Source organism: Acartia tonsa, chromosome 7 (assembly GCF_053477335.1).
Source record: "Acartia tonsa isolate MP-2025a chromosome 7, ASM5347733v1, whole genome shotgun sequence".
Taxonomy (NCBI): Eukaryota; Metazoa; Arthropoda; class Copepoda; order Calanoida; family Acartiidae; genus Acartia; species Acartia tonsa.
This window is the reverse complement of record NC_137266.1, coordinates 6,420,501-6,444,912: the sequence shown is the minus strand read 5'-3', so window position 1 is coordinate 6,444,912 and position 24,412 is coordinate 6,420,501. Positions and strand designations below refer to the sequence as shown.

Sequence of the window (24,412 nt, the reverse complement as noted above, 5' to 3'; positions counted from 1 at the left end):
ATACTAATGCCAAACTAAGATTCAATCACTATTATTGCCTGAATTCATATTATTTATATCCCAAGATTCAATCATTCTTTCCTCAATGTATAGTAATTCTAGCATAGAAATCTATTACTTTTACCTCAATTAACAGTAATTCTAAGCCAGGAATCTTACATTATCTCAATTCATAGTAACTCAATCATAAAAAAAATAATATTACAATTTATTTGTATTGTACAAATTTGTAAAAAGAAATACATGTATATAAAAAAACATTGATAATATGAATTATTTATTATACCCTGTCCTTTAAAAAAAAATATTATCAAAATTCAATTTAAAAGATACTTGTAATGAATTTTTAACTAAACGAAATTATCTTTATTGAAACAAATGTATTGTTATAGGTTTGGCTTTGAGTGTATTTTTGACAATAGTTATCACAATAGAGCGTCATCAATCAGTGTGTGATCCTCTACATTATGAGGCGAGGATCCAATCCAGGTAACTATCTATATATCTATCTATCTATCTATCTATCTATCTATCTATCTATCTATCTATCTATCTATCTATCTATCTATCTATCTATCTATCTATCTATCTATCTATCTATCTATCTATCTATCTATCTATCTATCTATCTATCTATCTATCTATCTATCTATCTATCTATCTATCTATCTATCTATCTATCTATCTATCTATCTATCTATCTATCTATCTATCTATCTATCTATCTATCTATCTATCTATCTATCTATCTATCTATCTATCTATCTATCTATCTATCTATCTATCTATCTATCTATCTATCTATCTATCTATCTATCTATCTATCTATCTATCTATCTATCTATCTATCTATATATCTATCTATCTATCTATCTATCTATCTATCTATCTATCTATCTATCTATCTATCTATCTATCTATCTATCTATCTATCTATCTATCTATCTATCTATCTATCTATCTATCTATCTATCTATCTATCTATCTATCTATCTATCTATCTATCTATCTATCTATCTATCTATCTATCTATCTATCTATTTATCTATCTATCTATCTATCTATCTATCTATCTATCTATCTATCTATCTATCTATCTATCTATCTATCTATCTATCTATCTATCTATCTATCTATCTATCTATCTATCTATCTATCTATCTATCTATCTATCTATCTATCTATCTATCTATCTATCTATCTATCTATCTATCTATCTATCTATCTATCTATCTATCTATCTATCTATCTATCTATCTATCTATCTATCTATCTATCTATCTATCTATCTATCTATCTATCTATCTATCTATCTATCTAGAAAATGTAAAATAATTTATCACTCCAAATCCCAATTGACACATAATTCGTTTATCCACTTTTACCACAGACAAAAGCAGCACACATGGACAATAGACAAACACTCATAATGTGTTCTTTTTTTATAACTTTCATTTTTGCAACTCTCTTCTTATATGGTTATGAAGATTTCTCATTAGTTCCGTTTATCTTCAATTCTACTTCTTGAACATTAAGTTTAGTGTTTGATGGTATGTTTCTAAAAATCTCGTGAACGTCTCGTGTGATTAAAAGACAATTTCTGTGAAGTTTAAGACTAGTCCAAGAATCTCCAGAACCTCTTGGGATCGGTGAAGCCTCTAGTTGCTATGTATAAAGCCTATTGTAGAATAAAGTTTAATCTATTTCCTTTCCATGTTCCTAAAAGTTGTAAATGTGAAGTGTCGCATGGCACAAAAAGAAAAGGGAAAACGAATAAACCAGAATTTTCCAGATTTTTGCCATACCAAAAAGGTTAAATGTACTTCCATTTACTTTTTATTTTAATCCTTCTTTAAATCCATTTCTGATTTTTAAATCAAAGATACCTTTCAAAAATCTATTAAAACTTAAACTAGTTTATAGGAAGATTATAAATTTTAAATTATATAAGAATTTCAAACATATAGTACTTGCTTAGTATATTGCTTACCTATCTATGTTTCATTATTTTATAGTTTATGAATAAAATAGTTTTAAAAAGAAAATGTAAAAATTATTTTTTTTTTAGTAGGGATTTTTTTTTATAGGTGCAATTTATCTAGGGTCATGGTATCTTCCCCTAAAATAGTAATAAACCGTTCCAGTACCCATAAAAACCAAAACTGTAAAGGAGAATCATATCAGTTCAGCGGTTAGCGAATTCCTTGATACAAACAGACCGATATAGACTCACATATAGCCTGTTACTCTAATGTAAGATTTTACAGCCCAGATTTTTTCTTCGACTTTTTTTATCCCCTTATAAAAAACACTTGTTTCAAAAATTATTTAAGGCTACTAACATTAAATATAGAGGAATCTTTGTACCACAGCTCTGAAACTGATAGACCCAAATGGGATATTACTTTTTTTTCCTGGCAAGAAAAATGATCCAGACAACAAAAGTTATAAATTATTGTACGTCATAGAACCAAATATATAATACTATAACTTATAAATGATTAAGGCTTTAGTAGTTTTAGTGGAGTTTTTCTATTTTATTACTTAACTGCTGGCTTCGCCCCTAGAGGCCTCTTGAAGCCCTTGGGGGAAGAGGGGGATGGAAATTTAGGTTTTCTGTAGAATATATATCGGTTCAGTGGTTGGCAAGAAACTATATTACTCATAGACATCCTGTTATAAGCTTTACATGGGGTTTTTAAACAATTTTGGATAAATTTTGCATAAAACTAATTTTTTATTTTTTTTTTAGGGGAGAAAGACGGTTAGCTCTGATGTATTTTATTCCTTCCCTGGTCATTGCAATTGTGGTTAATATTCCAAGGTAGATTTTTTATTGTTTTTTTAAAAGCGAAGCTTTTCTATAATTAGGGTCGGTCCGTCCGTACGTCTGTCCGAGATAGATAGCTTTTAATCGTTAATTTATGCATGTTAGAATTGTCTTATCGATTTCAAACTTTGCATGATTATTCCTGTAGTAGTTAGGTACGATTTAGAAAGCGTAGCAACTCTATAATCATTACCAGAATGTCAGTACGTCCATTTTAAACATGTTGATTTTTCTACTTTTTTAACAACAAAATTTTTATGTGATCTAATTATCCGTTTGATCTGCTTTTTGGTATATCAATTCCTGGAACAACAAAGAACAATATTATAAGCGAAGCAACTCTATAATCAAGTCCTAAAAATTTAAGTATGTCCATAGACATTATCCCGTATCAAGCAGTTTTTCAACAAATTTACTTACAATTTTGCTTCGACTCTTATACTTCTATATTCTGATTATTCAGTTCAGACACTACAAGTGTTAATGTCCGTTTGTCCTACCGTTTCAGTGCTTCGCTTTTATGGCTGTTGTCATCCTTGTTTTATAGCTACTCTATATGTCTCTTTTTAGGTGTAGTCTGTTGGTAATGCACGTTGATTTAATTATCAAATGCAAGGATAAACTTCATCTAAATGCAATCCAACTTGTTATTTTGTATTTAACGTCCAATATATAACATTACCATTAATACTTCAGTATTAGCTAATGTATCAATTAATAGAGAAATCATATCCAGTCCAACAAGACAATTAATTGAGTTTTAAATACTTAAAATATTTTAATTTGATTTTTATTTAGAATAATAGCAAAGTGTAGTATTGGTACAAGTCTCCAATCAAGTCCTTGGTTCATTAGATTTACAGTTTTATATCAGGTATTATAAGTTGTTGCACTGTTTATGGATGTTATCATCCTTGTTAAACCTTTCGGCATTTATGCAGTTTTTATTTGTGTAAGGGAAGAGAGAGTTTTTTCCCCAACCCCTGTGGAGAACTCTAACCCTGCGGGACCTACAACTGTTATGACTTAACTATCTAAATAATATGTATTAGGGCTACCCAAAATAACCTAACCCCTAAGTTAAAAAATATCTCCTCAACATATTTTTAAAAAAGAGGTTGGGTCTCTGAGCTCAAATAGTTACTTTAAGGTGATTGCCTTCTTTACTTTTATACTATAATATAATAAAATACTAGCTGTATAAAAACACCCTAGCCTACTTATAACAATGGTTATTGCCATCCTTGTTTAATTTAAAATTGATTTTAAAATATCTAAAAGTAATTTAAATTAATGTAAAGAAAATTACTTTCGTTTTTAATTATTTTAAGATATTGTATGATGAAAAGTTATCATTTTATACTCTCTTTAAATCCTAATATTTATAATTGGGTCTAAATTGAATTAAAAAAAAAATGAATTTGATGACGAAAATAATAAAATTAGATGGAAGGGGGGTAAAAAAAAAACAGTTAGGCTAAGTTTTGCTTTATTGGGTATAATAGAGTAGCCCCACATAGTTTAAGCCCCCTCGTAAGGGTTCGGTTTTGAAAAAATTTACCCATTCCCTTTATTACGGTACACCTACAAACCTCCTAATGGGACAAACCTCCTAATGGGACAAACCTCCTAATGGGACAGACCTCCTAAAGGGACAAACTTCCTAATCGGACAAACTTCGTAATGGGACAAACCTCCTAATGGGACTGACCTTCTAAAGAGACAAACATCCTAATGGGACAAACCTCGTTATGGGACAAACCTCCTAATGTGACAGACCTCCTAAAGGGACAAACCTCCTAATGAAACAAACCTCGTAATGGGACAAACCTCCTAATGGGACAGACCTCCTAAAGGGACAAACCTCCTAATAGGACAAACCTACTAATGGGACAAACCTCCTAATGGGACAAACCTCCTAATGGGACAGACCTCCTAATGGGACAGAAATCTTAATGGGACAAAGCTCCTAATGGGACAAACATCTAAAAGGACAAACGTCTCACAGGGACAAATTGTCGTAATGGGACATCTCCCAAGTAAAACTTCCTAATTTTTTAAAGATTTTTAAATCTTTCAAAAAAATCTTCCAAAAGTTAATGCAAGCAGTAAAACAATTTAGCAATCAAATCCAATATGGCGATTATACTCGCTGACCTTATTCAAATGGAATTTTTTTCTTGTGTTGGGGTGGTTTTAAGTTTTTGTCCTCACAAAAATCCTTGATCTACTCTGGCGTAAATATAAACGGTATGACTAAGTTATCTAGTAGCTGCGCTACTTATCAATATTGAGAATATCATTTCTAAAATTAATTTCATCAAATTATGGTGGCATTAGGTACAAAGAAGTAATCATCGTTCGTTAATATTTTTGTGAATTAAACGTTGATATTATTTTTATTAATTATGATACTATAGTTCAAAGAAACATGATGAATATAAATATTTTATATTTGAAAACTTTATCATAGAATTAATAGTAAAGTTTTTGTAAAGAAAAGTTTCTTTTAAAATAATTTCACGTGTTTATTTTATAATGGTCAAATGCTTTGTCAAAGTCTAACTGCTTTTAAAAACAATATTGATTACAATATTCTAAATTTACTAACGTCTTCGACCTTGGAGAACCAACAGTGCAGTGGTTAGAGAGATCCTTCATTGCTAGCTAAGTTCTAGCATTATAAAAAGTAAAGACAACACAAACAGACACCATTGTTTTTGGGGTAATCAGAAATATAAAAAAAAAACATAATAATTTTTTGTTTAATTTCAGATAGTTCATCCCATCACAACCACTGGCCTTATTCCTGTCCTTCTCCTTTCAATATTAAATTACAGGTAAAACACAACATGTTAAAAATGAAGGTACGGACACTTTGGTAACATTTTAGAGTTGCTACGCTTTTTAAATAGTACCTAACTACTACAGGAATCACCATGCAAATTTTGAAATCGATAGGACATTTCTAAAATGACTAAATTAACGAAAAGGGCTAACCGACACGGACCGACGGACGGACCGAATTATAGAAAAGCTTCGCTTAAAAAAAAACTAATACGTAAATTGAATTGCCTTTTTTTTGTCCACTTTTGCCGACTCTAAGTTATTAGGAAAAACGTGATCTTTATAAAATTCTGTAAAAAATATTTGAACAATCTGCCAATCTAAAAAGTTTTCTCCGGTTCAAATTATAGGATCCTAGTCATGTGATCATGGAATATTTCTGCTTATGTTTGGTATGTTAAGTCCAACCCAATTTTCTTTTTAAAAGCGAAGCTTTTCTATAATTAGGGTCGGTCCGTTCGTCTGCACGTCTGTAACGGACAGCTTTTTTTTGTTAATTTAGGCATGTTAGAATTGTCCTATCAATTTTAAACTTTATATGGTGATTCCTGTAATAGTTAGGTACGATTTAGAAAGCGTAGCAACTCTATAATCAGTACCAGAATGTCCGTACGTCCATTTTAAACATGTTTATTTTTTTACTTTTTTAACAACAAATTTGTATGTGATCTAATTAACCTATTGATCTGATTTTTGGTGTACTGATTCCTGGGACAACAAAGTATTATATTACAAGCAAAGCAACTCTATAATCAAGTCATAAAAATGTAAGTATGTCCATAAACATCATCCTGTATTAAGCAGTTTTTTAACAAATTTACTTACAATTTTGCTTCGACTCTTATACATTTATATTATGAATATTCAGTTCTGACACTATACAAGTGTTTATGTCCGTTTGCCCTACTGTTTCAGAGCTTCGCTTTTATGGATGTTGTCATCCTTGCTATTTTACAAAGAAAATAGCAATACTTACATAATTAAAATTACTGAATACCTGTCCATATCCACAAAGTAAATCCGAGTAAATAGAATTGGTTTTGATTGGATCTTAATACTTTTTCTTGGTAGGACAGACGAATCTTTTTTTATGAATATGGAAGGTTTCTCGTTTAATCTAGAATCTTATTTCGTCTGAAGTGAATCAGAAATATACAGTATATGTTCTATGAAAAAAAAATTTTGTTTCACTATCAAATATACGTACATACTTTAGAAAAGTAATATGACTAAAGAAAAATATATATTGCTTAATTTCTTACCAAAATAATTTTACTAAAACACCTTCCAAATTGTATAAAGTCTTGGTCCTTTTATGCTTGGTTTTATGGTTCCTTCCTTTTAATCTGTTACATTTCTAATTAATCTGAAAATATCCATCTCTACAACGATTATATTGATTGGATTTGAGATGAATTACCTATCTATCTATCTATCTATCTATCTATCTATCTATCTAACTATCTATCTATCTATCTATCTATCTATCTACCTATCTATCTATCTATCTATCTATCTATCTATCTTCATAGTATATTCATAGTATCATGCAATATGTAGGATTAATGAATTTTCAATGTTCTTAGAATTAACAAGAAGATACCAAGAACGATGTTTACTTCTTCAAGAAGGTAAGAGATTTGTATTTTTTAAAGCGCAGCAACTCCATAACTAACTAACATTCTCAAACGCTACAAAAAAGTGGCATCAGCAACCCCCCATTACATTAGATAACAATTTAATTTTAAAGGTTTTCTAACTTTTAGCCAATGAACATAATCATTGAATCAATATTAATTTAGACGAGCTAAAGATTTCAATCTGGCGCGACTGTGCACAATTTTGGTTGTTGTCTTCCTTGTTCTAAACCTTCCCAGGCTTCTCATTGGCATGTATGAGATCTCAAGGTAAAAATAAATAGATAGATAGATGGGTCATTGAGATTTAGGAGATATAAGTTTAGATAGAAAGATATATAGATTTGTTTACTTTGATATGTATTTATATTGTTAGGTTTGTAGATAAATAGTTTGGTAGTAAAGAGGTAGGTAGATATAAAGATAGATAGTAAGTTGTAGTAGATAGACAGATATATAGTGAGTAAGAAGATTTCAGTAAAAAGTATGGTTACATTTAAATATATATACGTGAGTTTTATCATTCTTATACATAAATACAAACATTTTTTCATGTTCATTTTCTAAAAATAAACAAAATACTCAAAATAAAACTATTTAAAGTAGTATGACTAAAATTGAATTAAAAAGGGATTAACATTTCTATAGGTATATCTATTTTGTATTTGTATTTAAATTATTATAAGATTTGAATATAACTTCAATCCCTTTTTTGACGTCTTTAAAGGAATCTGTTTTCCTTATAAATAGCTTAGCAACTCTGAAACTGCTACTCTGTCTATTAAATCTAATAATTTTGTAGAGGTTGAATTTAAAGTTTATGATCAAAGTGACAAAAAAGACAATTTTAGTTTATAATTCAGGCCGACATTCACTGCTTTTGAAATAGGTGCAAGAATGCAGCTTAAAATCATTTTAAAGGCTTGGTAAAACTGTCAAAACAAAGCTCTAATAGATGTAATTAAATTATATTATTGTAATTTTTTAGGATTGGAATAATTTTGAACTGCTATGACAAAGGCCTGAAATACTACACACCAACTTGGCAGGTAATGTATTACAATCTTAATTCTTAGATAAGTGTATCTTTTCTTAAAAATTGTCTGTCCTTCTATATTTGTAAACTTATCATATACGCCCCTAGAGACCTTTAAATTTAAGTTTTAAAAAGTAATAATTTTTATTATAGGGAGGGGGAATTTTTTAAGGGGTTCGGGATGTCCCATCTCCTAAAGAAAATAGCTTAAAACCATCACAGGACCAGTGTGTATATTCCCTGAAGAGTAGAGCCCAATTGTTTTATTGGTTACTGAGATCTTAAGCTTCAGACAAACAGACAGATGGACGGACAGACAAACAGATAGACAGACAGACAAACATCATTCTACTTTCTAATATAAATAGGAGGAGCTTGAACTTATATCAAACTACTGAAAAAGTTTTATTGAATTATGATTTTGACAAAAAGAAAACATTTACATAAAATGCAACCTTATTAGAACAGTATTTATATTCTCCCATTACAAATAAACAGTAGAAATAATTAATTACATCCGCAATAAAAATAATCCCTTTTTTCTTTCAGGTTTTGCTTATTATAAATCTTATTTTATTTTATTTTTCATTAGTCCTTTAACTTACAAATATTACATTCTAACAAGAAAAATAATCCTTTTAAAGTAGTATTTATGTTTCAGTGGTGTATAGACAGTGTTGCCAACTATTATATGTATAATTATATATATATCTGTGGTGTATGGACAGTGTTGCCAACTATTATATGGATATATATTTCAGTGGTGTAAGGACAGTGTTGCCAACTATTATATGTATATATATTTCTGTGGTGTATGGACAGTGTTGCCAACTATTATATGGATATATATTTCAGTGGTGTATGGACAGTGTTGCCAACTATTATATGTATATATATTTCTGTGGTGTATGGACAGTGTTGCCAACTATTATATGTATAGATATTTCAGTGGTGTATGGACAGTGTTGCCAACTATTATATGTATATATATTTCAGTGGTGTGTGGACAGTGTTGCCAACTATTATATGTATATATATTTCTGTGGTGTATGGACAGTGTTGCCAACTATTATATGTATAGATATTTCAGTGGTGTATGGACAGTGTTGCCAACTATTATATGGATATATATTTCAGTGGTGTATGGACAGTGTTGCCAACTATTATATGTATATATATTTCTGTGGTGTATGGACAGTGTTGCCAACTATTATATGTATAGATATTTCAGTGGTGTATGGACAGTGTTGCCAACTATTATATGTATATATATTTCAGTGGTGTATGGACAGTGTTGCCAACTACTTGGTGGTCATAAATTCCTCCATAAACTTTGTGATTTACTGTTTGGCTGGATCCCAGTTCAGATCTCAGTTGGCCAAGTCTTTCAAAGTTTTTAGGTAAATATTATATATAGGCATTTTTACATGAATCTAAAGAGATAAGACAATGGTTGATAATTTGATGTAAAGTCCAAATAATGATACACAAATTACCTCATCCGTAGATTACAATTAGTGCTTGAAACGTTTAGACACTCAACTTAATGAGCCAACCAATCAAAATTCACTAAAGTCACCAAAGTTATTATGCCAACGAATAAGAAAACGTCATTTTAAATCTTTTGGGACTTGTGTAATAAACGGCTCAATGTCCCCTCCATCACTGCATATTTATTATTTTACTTAATGTTTAAAAATCAACGATAAATGTAATTGAAATCCTTTGCCTGTAAAATTTTGCAGCTATTCAATGTAAGAACTTTTAGAATAGTTAAAAAAGAATAATAGAAAAAATTCTGAATCCACATGGTAAAAAACGTTCTAAATACTAATGTAACAATGAAAAGAATACATGTTTTACACATATCCATTTCTTAGTAATTATTATTTCCTTTTCCAATGAAAGAGATTTTTTTCTGTGAGGATTAGGTTAGCAAGAATGAATTTAGGAAAGCTGAATGGATGGGTAAAGGCTAACTTACTTCTTACTTAAACTGTTTTTAACCTATTTTTAAAACGTATATAAAAAATATACTATGACAACAGTAAAATCAGACTGCAGAGCCTAAATTTGAATTAAGTCCCCAATAAACTTTTTTTGAGGGATTTAAATATTAATTTTTACTGTTGCCGTAGTCATTTTGACCAAAGCAAAAGGTCTTTTTTTTATTTGGGTAAAATTCGTAGATTTTAGAGTGTTTTGCTTCATAAATATTGTATTCTGGTATAGAGTAAAATTAGGCCTTATGATTTTACTATAAAAATTCACTAAAAAGTTAAATCTTTACAATATACCAATGAATTAACATTAACATGTTTGTGTTCGTTCATTTATTTTAAACACATAAAAATTGACTGTAAAGGGTTAAATTTGATGTCAACATGACAAGATGTCAACAAATGTTTATGCAATACAACAAAATTATTTTTGACACATATACAAATATGATATAAAATAAGATTACACGGTTGGACCCTCAGATGTCAAAACTTTATTTTAGTGTTTGGCCAAAATGACTTAGCAATTGTATCTGTAAGTACGTCTAATAACACCCTTTGCTATTTTTAAAATCCTAGAAAATTTTTTTTGCAAGAAAATTGCATAAATTCGCAACCTTTTTTAGAACCACTACATAACTCGAGTTTTAAAACTTTTTATATAAAATCCTTTTTACAAAAAAATATCAATAATTACTTAAAATTAAACTTGAAAGAAAAAAAATCTCATTACACGTGTTAATTTGCATGTTTTAGGTCTTTTTTTGAGGAAAGTATAACTTCCACATTTTTGACAATAATATATTTTTTTAACATTTCAAAGTAAAATATAATAAAACTTAAACAATTTTTCTTGAATTATCAGTTGAAAATTTCATCAAACATGCAATTTAAGTGATGAAAATTTAATAAAATCATTTTTTGAATGTTTAGAATTGCCAATTTTCTACATTTAAAACAAAATGTTAACAAAATTTAAAAACATTCTAATATATAACTTTAAAAATCAATAACATTTTATAAAATGATGTTTTAAAAAATAAATCATTAAAAGGTATTAAAATGCATTTTAAGTTGCTTAAAATTAAAATGAGAATATCTTTTTACACTTTATTCTTTGTAATAGAGATTAATCGTTATTTGCTGAAAATGAAACATTTAATAAACTAATTGAATCTTTTTGTGACCATGTTTAAACTTTTTAATTTTTACACTAAGGTGTTTTTTAATGAAAATCTTTGTTGAATTCTCTTTTGCGACAAAACAAGAAAGGGAATTTTTTACTATTTCTAGGTTATCTTATGTAATTTAAACTATATAATATGAAATAATTTTTAATTGTCTTTCTTTTGAGCCACAAAACACTGTAAAATGTAACATATATGCAAAAATAACAATTTTTTTAATGAATATTATAATATCCTTATATGACGTTGCGTCAGAGCTTATTCTTTAGATCATATGTTCATGAAAAGTAGTCATAAACTTGGAGGGTTGCGTTATTTATTAGAATATTAAATAAACTTGAATGGTAAAAATATTAGCATAGATTTTGTTAATTCAAATGCTTTAGGTATATTATTCGGAAAGTTAGTTAAAAAAGAGAGAATTTGCTGTGTATACTGTTGAAAGACTTTCAAAAATGTAAATTACAAAGCAATCCTAAAAGATCGGGTCGTAGGCGAGTCTTAGTCGGGGGTTTTCTGATAGCAAATATTGCGTTATTGGTATACAATGTAAAAAAAAAACATTTTAAAGAAATTCTTTAAATAAAACCCAACGTGTTTTGGCAGTACAAACATCTTAATGCTAGCAGACATATGTTTATCAACATTTGCAGAAAACTATTTTCACAAGAAAAATTATTCAGGTTTCTACTTCACAATTTTAAATATTTCTTTCTGATAAAATGTTTGACATATATCGTTTAATCATTTACCAAAAAAAATATTTTGATAATTTAGATTTCAGAGAAGATTAATCCTTTCAAAAAACTAAGACGACATTTTGCATCTTCTGTCATGACATTTTAGAAAAAATATAAAAAAACAAAATTTAGTATGAAAACTATTTTCATCGATTTTTCTGAAGGTATTATCGTATTCTGTGGCTTTGTTATTATCATTTACTTATATCAAAAGTGCCAAACATTGTACCCTAACTTATTCATTTAATAAAAAACCAACCGTGATTATTCAAACTTATTTTTTTTAAATATTTTTAAAAATTATGTATCTTTTACGTGTATAGTTTTCATTCTTTTCATTTTAATTAAATAAAAATTATTTAACTACATTGTAAATAAGTCACTTTGTGAAAACACTCTTTCGAAGATTATAAAAAATTGAAATGAAACAAGAAACCTTATTGGTTTAACTTTAGCAAATGTGTCTTATCGTATTATGTTAAATTTTTTACAGAAATTGATTGTTTTAGAAAAAAAATTATTTCCATCGAACAGAGTAGAGTTTTTTTGTTATTGTATTGATATAAACTGAATCATATAAAATTGTTCTGTAAGAAACAATTTAATCCCAAACTAAAAGTTGCTATTGCTTCCGTCAAAATGATCACAGCAACATATAAAATTAATTTTTAAATCCCCCCCAAAAAGTTTATTAAGGACTTAATTCAAATTTGGGCTCTGCAGTCTGTTTCTACTGGTGTCATAGTATATTTTTGATATATGATTAAAAAATAGGTTAAAAACAGTTTAAAGTTTTGAGGATATTTTTTCTGCCCCCTACATACTCTTCATTTAAATACAGAGCCTATAGATGCAAAGGTCAAAGACACTATCTAAATAAACTATCGGCTATGCCCCTAGCATCTAGGAGATCTTAATTTGAAAGGGCAGAGATGGACTAAAAAATAGCTTGATACCATACCCAAGAAATTGTTTTCTGAAAATGAAATAGTCTTACTCCATCACATTCACAGGACCTATGTAAAGCTTATCTGCATTAGAGAACCTAATCGGTTCTGTAGTTTTAGAGATCTTAAGCTTAATAATCAAAATGTTGCATTAAATTGACACTTTAGCTGAAAAACCAACCATTTATCATATTGTAGAGAATCTTCAATAACAAAATAACATTTTCAATATGTTTTCTTTTTATTTCTGGTTAATAGTACATTAAATAATATTTACAATCTTAATAACTAAAAAGCAATTAATAAGATTAAAAGATATAATAAATGTCTGATAAATGTTTTTTTATGTACTTATTAATTTAATCCATAATGAGTAAATATGATCCGGTATTCATTTCTGTTTCATTGGAATAGGAAATAATTAGGATATATTTAGTATTTATTTGATGCAATTATTTCAGTCATGTTTTTTTCTTTATTTCATGTTTCATAAAGAGAAAAACAAGCCTGTCTTTTAACCCCCCCCCCCCCCCTATTATCTCTACTCCTATTAGAGCTAGAGTGCTAAAAAATTTTGTGCATATTTTTTGTATGCAGTTACCCGCGACCATGGCTCAACACGTAGCGCATTCGCTCGTCGTCGGGAAGGTGATAGGTTCGAATCTCGGTCCGACACCGCGTCAAAACTAAAGACGTTAAAAATGGTTCCCACTGCTACTATGTCAAATGCGCGACGTAAATAGTTAGAGTGGGGGGAATGCCTTGGCCCAAAACAGGCGCAACTCGTTACCATGCACAGTTAGGACTTCTCAGACAAAGGTCGTGCATCACACAGAGTTGGTTGTCTGTAATGTACTGTACTACGGGTATGAGGTGAAGGACCAAGAGTCTGGCCTTAAGTTGACAAGTTGACTGTTCAGTCCAGGTGCAACTCACCCAAACGACATTAGCATTTGTATGCAGTTGAATTTTCTACCATAAGTGAGTCAAAGTCAACCAACCCTTGTTTTAAGGTCCTTTTTTTACTTAAAAATTTTAAACAGCTGTATTTTTCTTATTTTAGAAATTTATATTGGAGTACAAACAAAATCATTTGATAAAGAACAAACTAAAAATACTGATCTAATATTTTAATTGTAGATTTATGAGTGCAGATAGTCCAGTGTTACAGAACAGTGGCAGATGTACAACTCCAACTATAGCTATTCATACAAGTATATCAGGTATATAAATTTATCTAACTGCCTGTAAAACAGGTTTTCAGCCATTGATAAAATTAAATATTCGGGCATATTCCCTTTCGTGGCAACGTCTCTTAAGGGGCATTTCTTCGTATTTTCGCAGTAGCTTTTCTCCTATGTTGCGGCGCTAATAGCCTGACCCTGCGGAGCAATCACCAAACCTAATATAACCTAACCTAACTTAAAATAACCTACCAAAGGCAATTGTGAAAATACGACGAAACGCCCCTTAACAGGCGTTGACACGAAAGGGACTATAGCCCTAAATATTATCCTAAATTTATTAAATGTTTAGTTATTGTAAAAAAAAATTTATTATACAGTTGTATTTGTACTAAATAATCATTATGTGCATGTGTCAAATGCTTTGTTCAATCTAAAAAAAACTAACAGTATATTTTGCTTCAGGTTTAAGAAATTCCAGCATGAACTTGAACGGCTTGGACACAACAATAATCAAGGGGTGTAATGCGCCCACAACTCCCTGTTCACTGGTGGAAACAAGCTTTGTTGTGTCCAAAGGAGGGTATGCCAGATCCAACAGCCTGTGTGTACCAAAACCAGTGAATATTTAGTTAACACTTCATTATTCTATTAATGGTTAACTTAAATGTGAATAAAATGATTAAATAAAAAAATGTACAATGTAAGAAAAAAAATGTAACTATTATTGCTTTAATAAAAACGTCCATATTTTCAAATAAAATATTGATATCTAATTAAAAATGTATATTTTTGTAAGATAAAAAGTTATGAAAAAAATCTACTTATTTCAAGAAAATATAAAGAAAAATTATTTTATTAAGTTTTATCTTGTTTTTATTGGAAATCTTGATAAAAGAATTTTTTTTACAAAGTATTAAAAAGGGAAAATGATTATAAAAAAAGACAAAAAAATAAGAAATACAAAGAAAAATGGTAAAATGATATCTTATGAAATAGTCAAATATTGTTGATACTTTACAACATGATTGAATCATTACATAATTTCTGACAAATTATCTTGCTCTGAATGTTTTAGGTAACAATTGTTTACAATAGATTCTTTGTTAGTATCTTTGTCCCTATATTTTATCTATAGAAAGTGTTAGGTAACTAATTGATTTCTTATTTTACATTCAAAACCTTATTTCATTACTTCTAATAAAAAGAATAAAACTAGGTGATTTCACATAAAGTACTTTTTGAGAACTGATACCCCCCCCCCCCACCACTATATTTTTTTAGTAAATTATAAATAAAGGGGAGGGAGGTAGTTTCTTCCTTTTTCCAAAATCTGCCGGGGGAAGAGGCATAACTCTACGGGGCTTCTACCTGCGGGTCCAAACCCTGTGAGACTACCCTTATTCGACACAAGAGTAATAAACAAACAAACTAAGAACTGCTGCTCCCCTAACTTTAATTTTTTTATCAAAATTAGGAAGGGGGGTATTAGTGCACAGAAAGGAACATTATGTGAAGGTGACCTAAACTCTTTTTCTATTATCTTCTGTTTATTTTCTCTCTCTGCACTTTTGGGAGCATAGCTACTCTTTAAACTCTTTTATGTGTATGCATAAAAATGTGCTTGTAAGTTGGATTATTGACACATAAAAGGGAATGGTTGATGGTTTTAAGAAAAATGCAATTAAGAAAACCAAATAGCTTTTTTCAAAAGTTCATTTCTATATCACGAGGTTATATCAAGTTAAACTAAGAATAAATTATTTTTTATCTCATCTTTTGCTCCACTTATCAAAAATATAGTCACCCTTGTTTTTCTTGTTTGTATACATCCATTGTTATCCCTCGTACTATTCTAATAAAATAAAATTTATTATGAAAATTATGTGTAGTTATAAAAAGAGATTAATAATTTAATATTATTAACAAAGGAAAAATTCACCCATAAGATTTTCGTTATTTGAAATTTAATCATCTTCTTTGCTAGTCCGATTTATGTATAGTAAAATAAAAAAAAACTATATTTTAATCATGATATTGATGATTTAGTCTTTCATTAAACAAATAATTTAAAATAAAAAGTAAAGTTTATATTTATGTATTTGGTTTATTATTTTGGTCAAAATCTTTAATAATTTTGGCAAGATAAAAAGATAAAAATATTAAATATTAATTTTCTCATACAAAAACATATAATATGCCATTATGGTTTAAATTATTTTCATATACCATCATTAGCTAGGTTACACAAAATATATTAGAATATTGATATTTCAAAGTAAACTTTATAAGGATATTAGATAAAAGATATGTTTATAATAATTGTGCCTTTAAAATATAATTTTGTCATTTAAACTAAAATTTGTACTCATGTGATACATGTTTTGTTTGTGGTAATATATTTATAAATGGAAATTAAATGTACAAAATAAAGTTTATTTATGTCTAAATGTCGTTTTTTATTTTCAAAACTTAGTAACAGTTTGACTTTTGTGTGTTAGATTACAAGAAACATTGAAAAAAATTTTGGTAGATAAATTATTATAATATTGAAGAACGAGTGGACAAGGTTACTTATGGAGCTAGCATATATCTTTTAGAAATTTTTTTTAAATTTATCTATAATCTATGGCAGCAGCTAAAAAAAATACCATACCGATTCATGATAAATAGATTGTGAGTGTAAGGGTGCGTCCTTGTTTGACATGCTTCTCAGTTCTTTGAATAACAAGTATAGGTGTATACATACGGACGTACAGATCACTAATTATAGATTAGCTACGATGATGTGGAATTATAAACCAGGTTAAGTATATTTTTGCATATATTGCTCAACGGTTCACAAATAACTGGCTACAAACATCAAATGTATTACAGTTCATATGTACAGGTATAAAGATATACAAAATTAAATTATATAGGCAAAACACAAGCAATTACAATGGTTCAATTAATGTCTATCTCTGTCCTTGGGGGATTCCCCTTCGATTTAAGTGATCATCTAGAGAATCCAGAGCATCATCCATGTGTAATGGGATGCGATATTCTAACATCTAATGATATTAGGTTAAGTAACTTCAATGAGACAACCAACCCTTTGATTACACGACCGTTGTCTGAGAAGTCCTAACTGTCCTTGGTAGTGAGTTGCGCCTGATTACGGGCCAAGGCATTCCCCCTACTATTACTATATATATCGTGCTCCTGACATAGCAGCAGTAGAAACAATTTTTACAGTCTTTAATTATGACGCGGTGTCAGCCCGTAATTCGAACCTATCACCTCCCCGGCGACGGTCGCGGGTCAATATGGCTATGTAGAATAATGTATTTTCTTCCGTCCGTCTTTAATGATCTCGCTAACTGCTTTTCAGTGAATGTACTTATTGATCCAGTAATGAATCAAGCAATTTTTTTGTGACACATTCAAATGAATAAAAAGTTCACCAGAAATTCTCCTTGTACTTTTCCGTCTATTAAAACTTTGTTCTATTGTAAAAGGATCAAATCTTTTGAAGATTTCTTCTATTGATACTAAAAAAACTTTTGGTTGGATTTTAAAAAATAATTTTAATGGAGATTTATTTTTCCTCAACGAATTATCTAGGTTGAGAATTTTTATTAAATGTTAGGAGTTAATCTGTCTGTCTGGTTTTAGAACAAAGTTTACAAGGAACACAGTAGGTATTACTTCAGACAAAATGCATGTTATACATTAAAAAAATTTTAAAAAAATTGTGAATTGTATAAAGTTAAAAGATGAAAGATCACAATTAAATATATTAGGCGTGCAAAAGGGGTTGTATCCTGGTAAAATTAATGAGGCCGAGGGTCAATATTTAATATATTGTGAGTTATTAAATTGAAATGCACTGCCAACATCTTTCGATTAAACATAATATAGGAGTCATACAAAGTATAGCTTAATATGTAGGCACCTTTCTGAATTAGTCTTGGGGAGAAGAATTGCCATTACATAGAACATAAACCAGTGATCAGAGTTTAATGCAACCACTAGTCTGGGTTCTATGTAACTAAACGTGATATTTGGTTACACAATAACTATTATCATTTCATTAAACAGATTCTTCTTTGATGACAAAGTATATTACAAAGAACATAAACCAGTGATCAATTCATAATATAACCAATGCTCTATGTTTTATGTAATAAACAAATGATTAGTATAATAAACTGCTCAAATTTTTAAGCATTGATAAAGTTTAATATTCAATTAATTCTTATTCTGTTGACATGTTGTGTGTTTTAATAATGTTTTATTATGAAGCAGTCATGAATTCATTAACACAGGGTTAGAGATACACTACCTTATAAGGAAATACATTTAATTGACGTGGGTTCACAGGTGAAAAAACGATTTTACAAAGAACATAAACCAGTGATCCATCATTATACAACCACTGTTCTAGGTTCTTTGTAACCAAAAATAAATTCATAATTAATATTAGATACATAGAAAACATGAAAATTTAACAAATTTTAATTCTAAAATATATCATTATAACCGCCGTTTTACCGCCGTAACCGCCGAAAATGGCGGTTTCCGTTATTTGCCGTTTTTCGGCGATGATCAGAAAAAGTAATATTTTTGTTATGAAAAATAAAAGTTCGTCCTAAAATTTGGTCATCCTAGCTGCAAAATTGGCCGCTCTACAGCTGTTTTAAAATTTAGTGGCTGGCCGCTAAAAAGCGGCTAAGGAGCGGTCTGACCGCTATGACTAGAAAAAGTAATTTTCTCTAAAAATACACATGAACCAACAGAAAAAAATTTTACGTCTTTATCTGTACCAGGAGCCGAGATAGAGGGGGGGGGGCTCTTGGAGCCCCCCCCCCCCCCACCCGATCTATTAAGGTGGGAATTGGAGCCCGATCTGTAAGGGTTAAAAAAGAAATCATCAGGGAGAAGATAATGGAAGATTAGAGTTTATAGTCAAAAATTCAGATAACCAAAAGAAAGTAAATAAAACATTAAATAAACCTAGCCAGTAGCGAGATAATTATATCGAGCACAACTCTAGTGTTTCAATATAAAGCAGTTTCGTGAATCTACAGGACTAGAGAAACACTACCTTATAAGAAAACACATCTAATTGAAGAAGTAGTTTCAGATAAAAGAATATTACTAAGAACTTAAACCATTATTCTAGGTTCTACAGTTAGGGAGTTGAATCCATTTTTATAGAAGCAGAAATATAATCTTTGATTATGGTTTGGACCCTCTAAAACTGTAATCTACCCTTCTACTTTCCCCTCTCTTGGTGAAGATATCTTCAACGCCGATACGATTTTTGAAAAATAAGATTCCACTTTTGTCTCTCTTGTTGAAGATATCTTCACCAAGAGAAGGGAAAGTAGAATCTTACATTTCAAAAATCGTATCGGCGTTGAAGATATCTTCACCAAGAGAGGGGAGAGTGGAAAGGTAAGTTTTAGAGGGTTCAAACCATAATCATAGATTATATTTTTGCTTTTATAAAAATGGATTCAACTCCCTAACTGTTCTATGCAAACAAATAATTAGTAAAATAAACACACTAATAAACTGCTCAAATTTTCAAACATTGGTAACATTCAATTAATTCTTAATCATTTTATTTTTATTATGAAGCAAAGTCTACGTCATAAACCTTTAAACACAGGACTAAATACATAAATTAAAGAAGTTGTTCTCAGATGAACAAGGATATTACAAAGAACACAAACCAGTGATATATTCAAAGAACAAAATAGTACAACCACTGTTCTAGGTTCTATGTAACTAAAAAATAAAAATAATAAAATACACTAAGAATTCTAAACATTAAATATTCGTAATATGAAACAAATTGGTATACTGATAACAATCAGTGTGTAGACATTGTATTTTATTATGAAGCAGTGTCTACTCTAGTCATGAAGTTATAAGTACAAGACTATAAAAACACTACCTTATAAGAAAACACATTTAATTGAAGTAGTAGTTCCTCAAACATTTAATTAAAGAAGTAGTTCTCAGATGAACAAGGATATTACAAAGAACACAAACCAGTGATATATTCAAAGGACAACCACCGTTCTAGGTTCTTTGCAACAAAATAGAATACTACATATTCTAATGCTAAAATACAAAACAAATATATTGTTATACTGATATAAATCAATGTGTAGACATTGTGTCTATACTAGTCATGAAGTTATAAATACATGACTATAGAAACACTACCTTATAAGAAAACACATTTAGTTCTAGAAGGTGTTATCAGATGCAAGATGATATACAATTATGACAGGATTTAAACCGAAGCTTATATTGATGAAAATGGGTATTACATAGAACATAAACCAGTGATAAAAATATGATACAACCACTGTTCTAGGTTCTGTGTAATTAAATATAATTCTGTAGATCATTCTATGTAGGTTTTATGTTTTTTAATGAAGAAGTGTCTACTCTAGTCATAAAGTTTAATCACAAGACTATATAAGCATTACTTTATAAGGAAACACATTTAATTGAATGGGTGAATGAAAAAAGGATATTACAAAGAACACAAACTAGTTATATATTCTACCACTGCACTACGTTATTTCAAACAAAATACAATCTCCAATATTGCCAAAAAAATACCTTATTTGAATACATAGGATATTATAGGATAGGCAAATATTGAAAAAAAACATATTACAAAGAACATAAACCAGTGATCAATTCATAATACAATCACTGTTCTAGTTTTTTTGTAACAAAATACAATAATATAGTATTAATGAAACACAAAAAATCATAATAATGAAACATGGAACAAATTGTTGTTCTGATATAGATCATACTGTGTTGGTATTATGTGAATAAAGTTGTATGTTTGATTATGAAGCAGAGTCTACTCTAGTCATGAATTTTTATAAACACAGGACTTTAAGAAAACACTTTTAATTGAAGAAGTAGTTCTCAGATGAACAAGGATATTACAAAGAACATAAACCAGTGATCCATTTAAAGTACAACCATTGTTCTAGGTTCTTTGCAACAAAATATAATACTACATATTCTAATGCTAAAATAATGAACAAATTGTTATACTGATATAAATCAGTGTGTAGACATTGTGTTTTATTGTAAAGCAATGTCTACTCTAGTCATGAAGTTATAAATACATGACTATAGAAACACTACCTTATAAGAAAACACTTAACATTGCAAAAACGCTATATTTGGTTCGACTAAAATTCCATTTAATTAGCTTCGTGGATTTTCTTTCAATTCAAATGATGATCTATCGCTCGCTTATTTATTAACTTAGGATTCAAATATTAATTTATGCTGAATTTTGTTTCATTAAATAATAGATAACTCATTTAATTTATAAAGTCGTGCTCAGATAACAAAATAAAATATACCTATATAAAAGCATAAATCATGATACGATTTAAGCTGGCTTTATGATGATAATGTATTGTATATTACATAGAACATAAACCAGTGATTAAAATATATACAAAAAAAACACTGTTCTAGGTTCTATGTAACTAATAATTATTTAATTTAGGTAGGTACATTCCCAATTAGAATTATAATACATTCTTTGGTTGATGAAGAACTTAACCTTGTTCATTGTGGGCGAAATCATTTAATAATTTTACTTTTTCAGTAAATTATAGAGAGAAAATATCACATTTAGTATAAATGGTTAGAAGAACTATAAATTGATATAAAGGTAAAACAACTGTGATATAAAACTACATCTCAGCCACTTTACCCAAATACAAATTTATAAAACTAATTGTTGAAAGTTAACTGATAAATAATTCAAGAAAATTAACATTATATACGTTATTCAAAGCATCAAAGATTCTTTTACGCGAGCCGTATTTGGCGGTCAAACTGGACGTTTATGGGCTTGAAGTTACGGCGCGAGCATGTTCCTAGTAAGATGGTTTGTTTACGGTAGAAATGATAAAGGGTACATTTTCTATTGAATATAGAAAACGTTTTTCATTAGAATAATGGCTTCGCCTCTATAGCATCAAGGAGGGTACAGACAAAATAACTTTAGAAATATAAAAGACTGCCAAGGAGATTTTTTGAAGAACTAGATTGGTTTTACTTATTTAAACAATCAATTTTTTAATATTTTTTTTTCTCGCATCGTATTATAAACGGCTTTCCGCGGATATAGAACGGCACCTCGGGGCTAAAAAAACTAGTTTTAATCTTATTATTGTACATTTTTATATTCGTAGAAAGCTGGATATAATACGATGCTAGACATAGTTTTTTCGTATGGATGAGAACCGGTTCCTATCCACCGGATTCGAATGAATATGAGAAAAACAATTTACCGTTTCATAGATCTTAACTTTTTACTTTACCCTATTTAAACTGTATACAGCGTGTCACAGGATTCAGTTATATTTATTTTTATGGTTGCAATAAGTTCTTTGTCCTTCTGTTTGTCTCAAAAACTGGATATCGCATCTTTTGGGATTCCTTGTGTTTCATTCTTTTATTTTTCAGTGATTCTTTTGACCTACTTTTTAAAAAAGTCTTCTGAACCATTCTTTTGAATATATAGTTCGATTTCAGATTCAGTTGAAACTTCATTCTTTTCAAAAATGAAAACAGTATAACGTAATATTTAAGAAGTTTTCCAAAACAATTCTCCTTTTTCCTTATCAGGAAAGAAGCCACTTTACATCAAACTAGCGCCTGCGCACCTAGCATCTAGGGGCTCTATATTTAAAAGTCTATGGAAGGGCAGAAAATAGCCTAAAATTATACCCATGCAGAATTAGTTAATACAAAATAAAATATCCCAAAACCATCTCAGGACCTATATGAAGCTTCACTGTTAGGGAAAACCATATCAGTACAGGGATAAGCGAGATCCTTCGCTATAGACAAGAAAAGCTTACTACTTTATATAATAGGATATCCGTATTATTTTCTATTAAATTCACAGGTTTTGCGCAGATTCAGGGGCGTGCAGAGGGTTTTGTAAGCGAGGTGCAGGAAGCGCACCTGAGTCTTGACATCCCCGTAACGATTCTTGACACCCCTTAAGCAAAAATCGTAGAGGGTGTAAAACATGTAATATCAACAACAAGAGGAGGTTTTTTACCCCCCTACTTTAATAACCTGATAAAAAGTTAAATAACCGCATCAGGGGAGTGTAGACCTTTGGTAAGTGGGTATAGATGGGGGTTGGATACCTAGAGGGGTAATTAATTAAGGGGTAGTAAAAGAGTCTTTGCCGCTTGGGACATGTACTTGTCTGGATTATACATCTATTCTTATACGTTTATTCTGAGCAGTACCAACTTTGAAAGACCAAATGATCTTTAGAGAAAATATGCATTTATTAGTTAAATCCAGACATATGTCTACTTGAAATCTATTCAATATATCTTTGACGATGGAAATTTGAAACTCACGGGTCAATATTTCTTTAATATTCCCCCTATTTTCGAACTGTCCAAAGTCGTTTATAATAATTAGGGAAAGGGTTGAATTTGGACATGAAACATAAATATTAAAATCTTTTCTAAATTTTTACGATCCTGAAAGTTAATATTTACTGATATTTTCCAATAAATTTTTTCGTTCCGTCAAAAGAAGGTGTATCAACTATTTTTTTATAGCTAGCCGGTTCTTTTAGTAAGTAGTAGATGTAAAATTTTTCATAGAATTCAGATATGCAATCGGTTTTTTTGTAGACCTCTTATTTTTTAAGTAATTTAAGTTTTTAAAAAAAAAAATTAAGTCGATTTTAAGGTACTAAAATGCAACAAAAAAAAGAAAGAAAATGGTCATTATGAACAAAAATAGTAAGATCTTTAATTTGACACCTTACTTTTTCAATTCTGTCAGGTAATTATTGAAAAAATCGATTTTTTTAAACCCACGAGAATAAAAACTTTGAACTTAATTTTATTATTTCACAAATAAAAAAATATGGGTTCATATATACCATTAGAATCAGAAAAATATTACGAATCCATTGTAAG

General features: G+C 29.4%; 1 protein-coding gene across 1 annotated transcript in view; it reads left to right on the top strand.

Moving 5' to 3' along the window:
- The window catches only part of LOC145324076 (FMRFamide receptor-like), a 35,916-nt gene extending 19,058 nt beyond the window's left edge, over positions 1-16,858 (top strand). The window contains exons 6-15 of the mRNA XM_080166701.1: positions 393-489; positions 2,753-2,824; positions 3,629-3,704; positions 5,606-5,670; positions 7,264-7,308; positions 7,480-7,584; positions 8,303-8,363; positions 9,629-9,750; positions 14,365-14,447; positions 14,874-16,858. Of these exons, the coding sequence (XP_080022827.1) occupies positions 393-489; positions 2,753-2,824; positions 3,629-3,704; positions 5,606-5,670; positions 7,264-7,308; positions 7,480-7,584; positions 8,303-8,363; positions 9,629-9,750; positions 14,365-14,447; positions 14,874-15,040 (893 nt within the window). The 3' untranslated portion in view covers positions 15,041-16,858. The remainder of the gene's footprint in view (positions 1-392; positions 490-2,752; positions 2,825-3,628; positions 3,705-5,605; positions 5,671-7,263; positions 7,309-7,479; positions 7,585-8,302; positions 8,364-9,628; positions 9,751-14,364; positions 14,448-14,873) is intronic.
- The last annotated feature ends 7,554 nt before the right edge of the window (positions 16,859-24,412 follow it).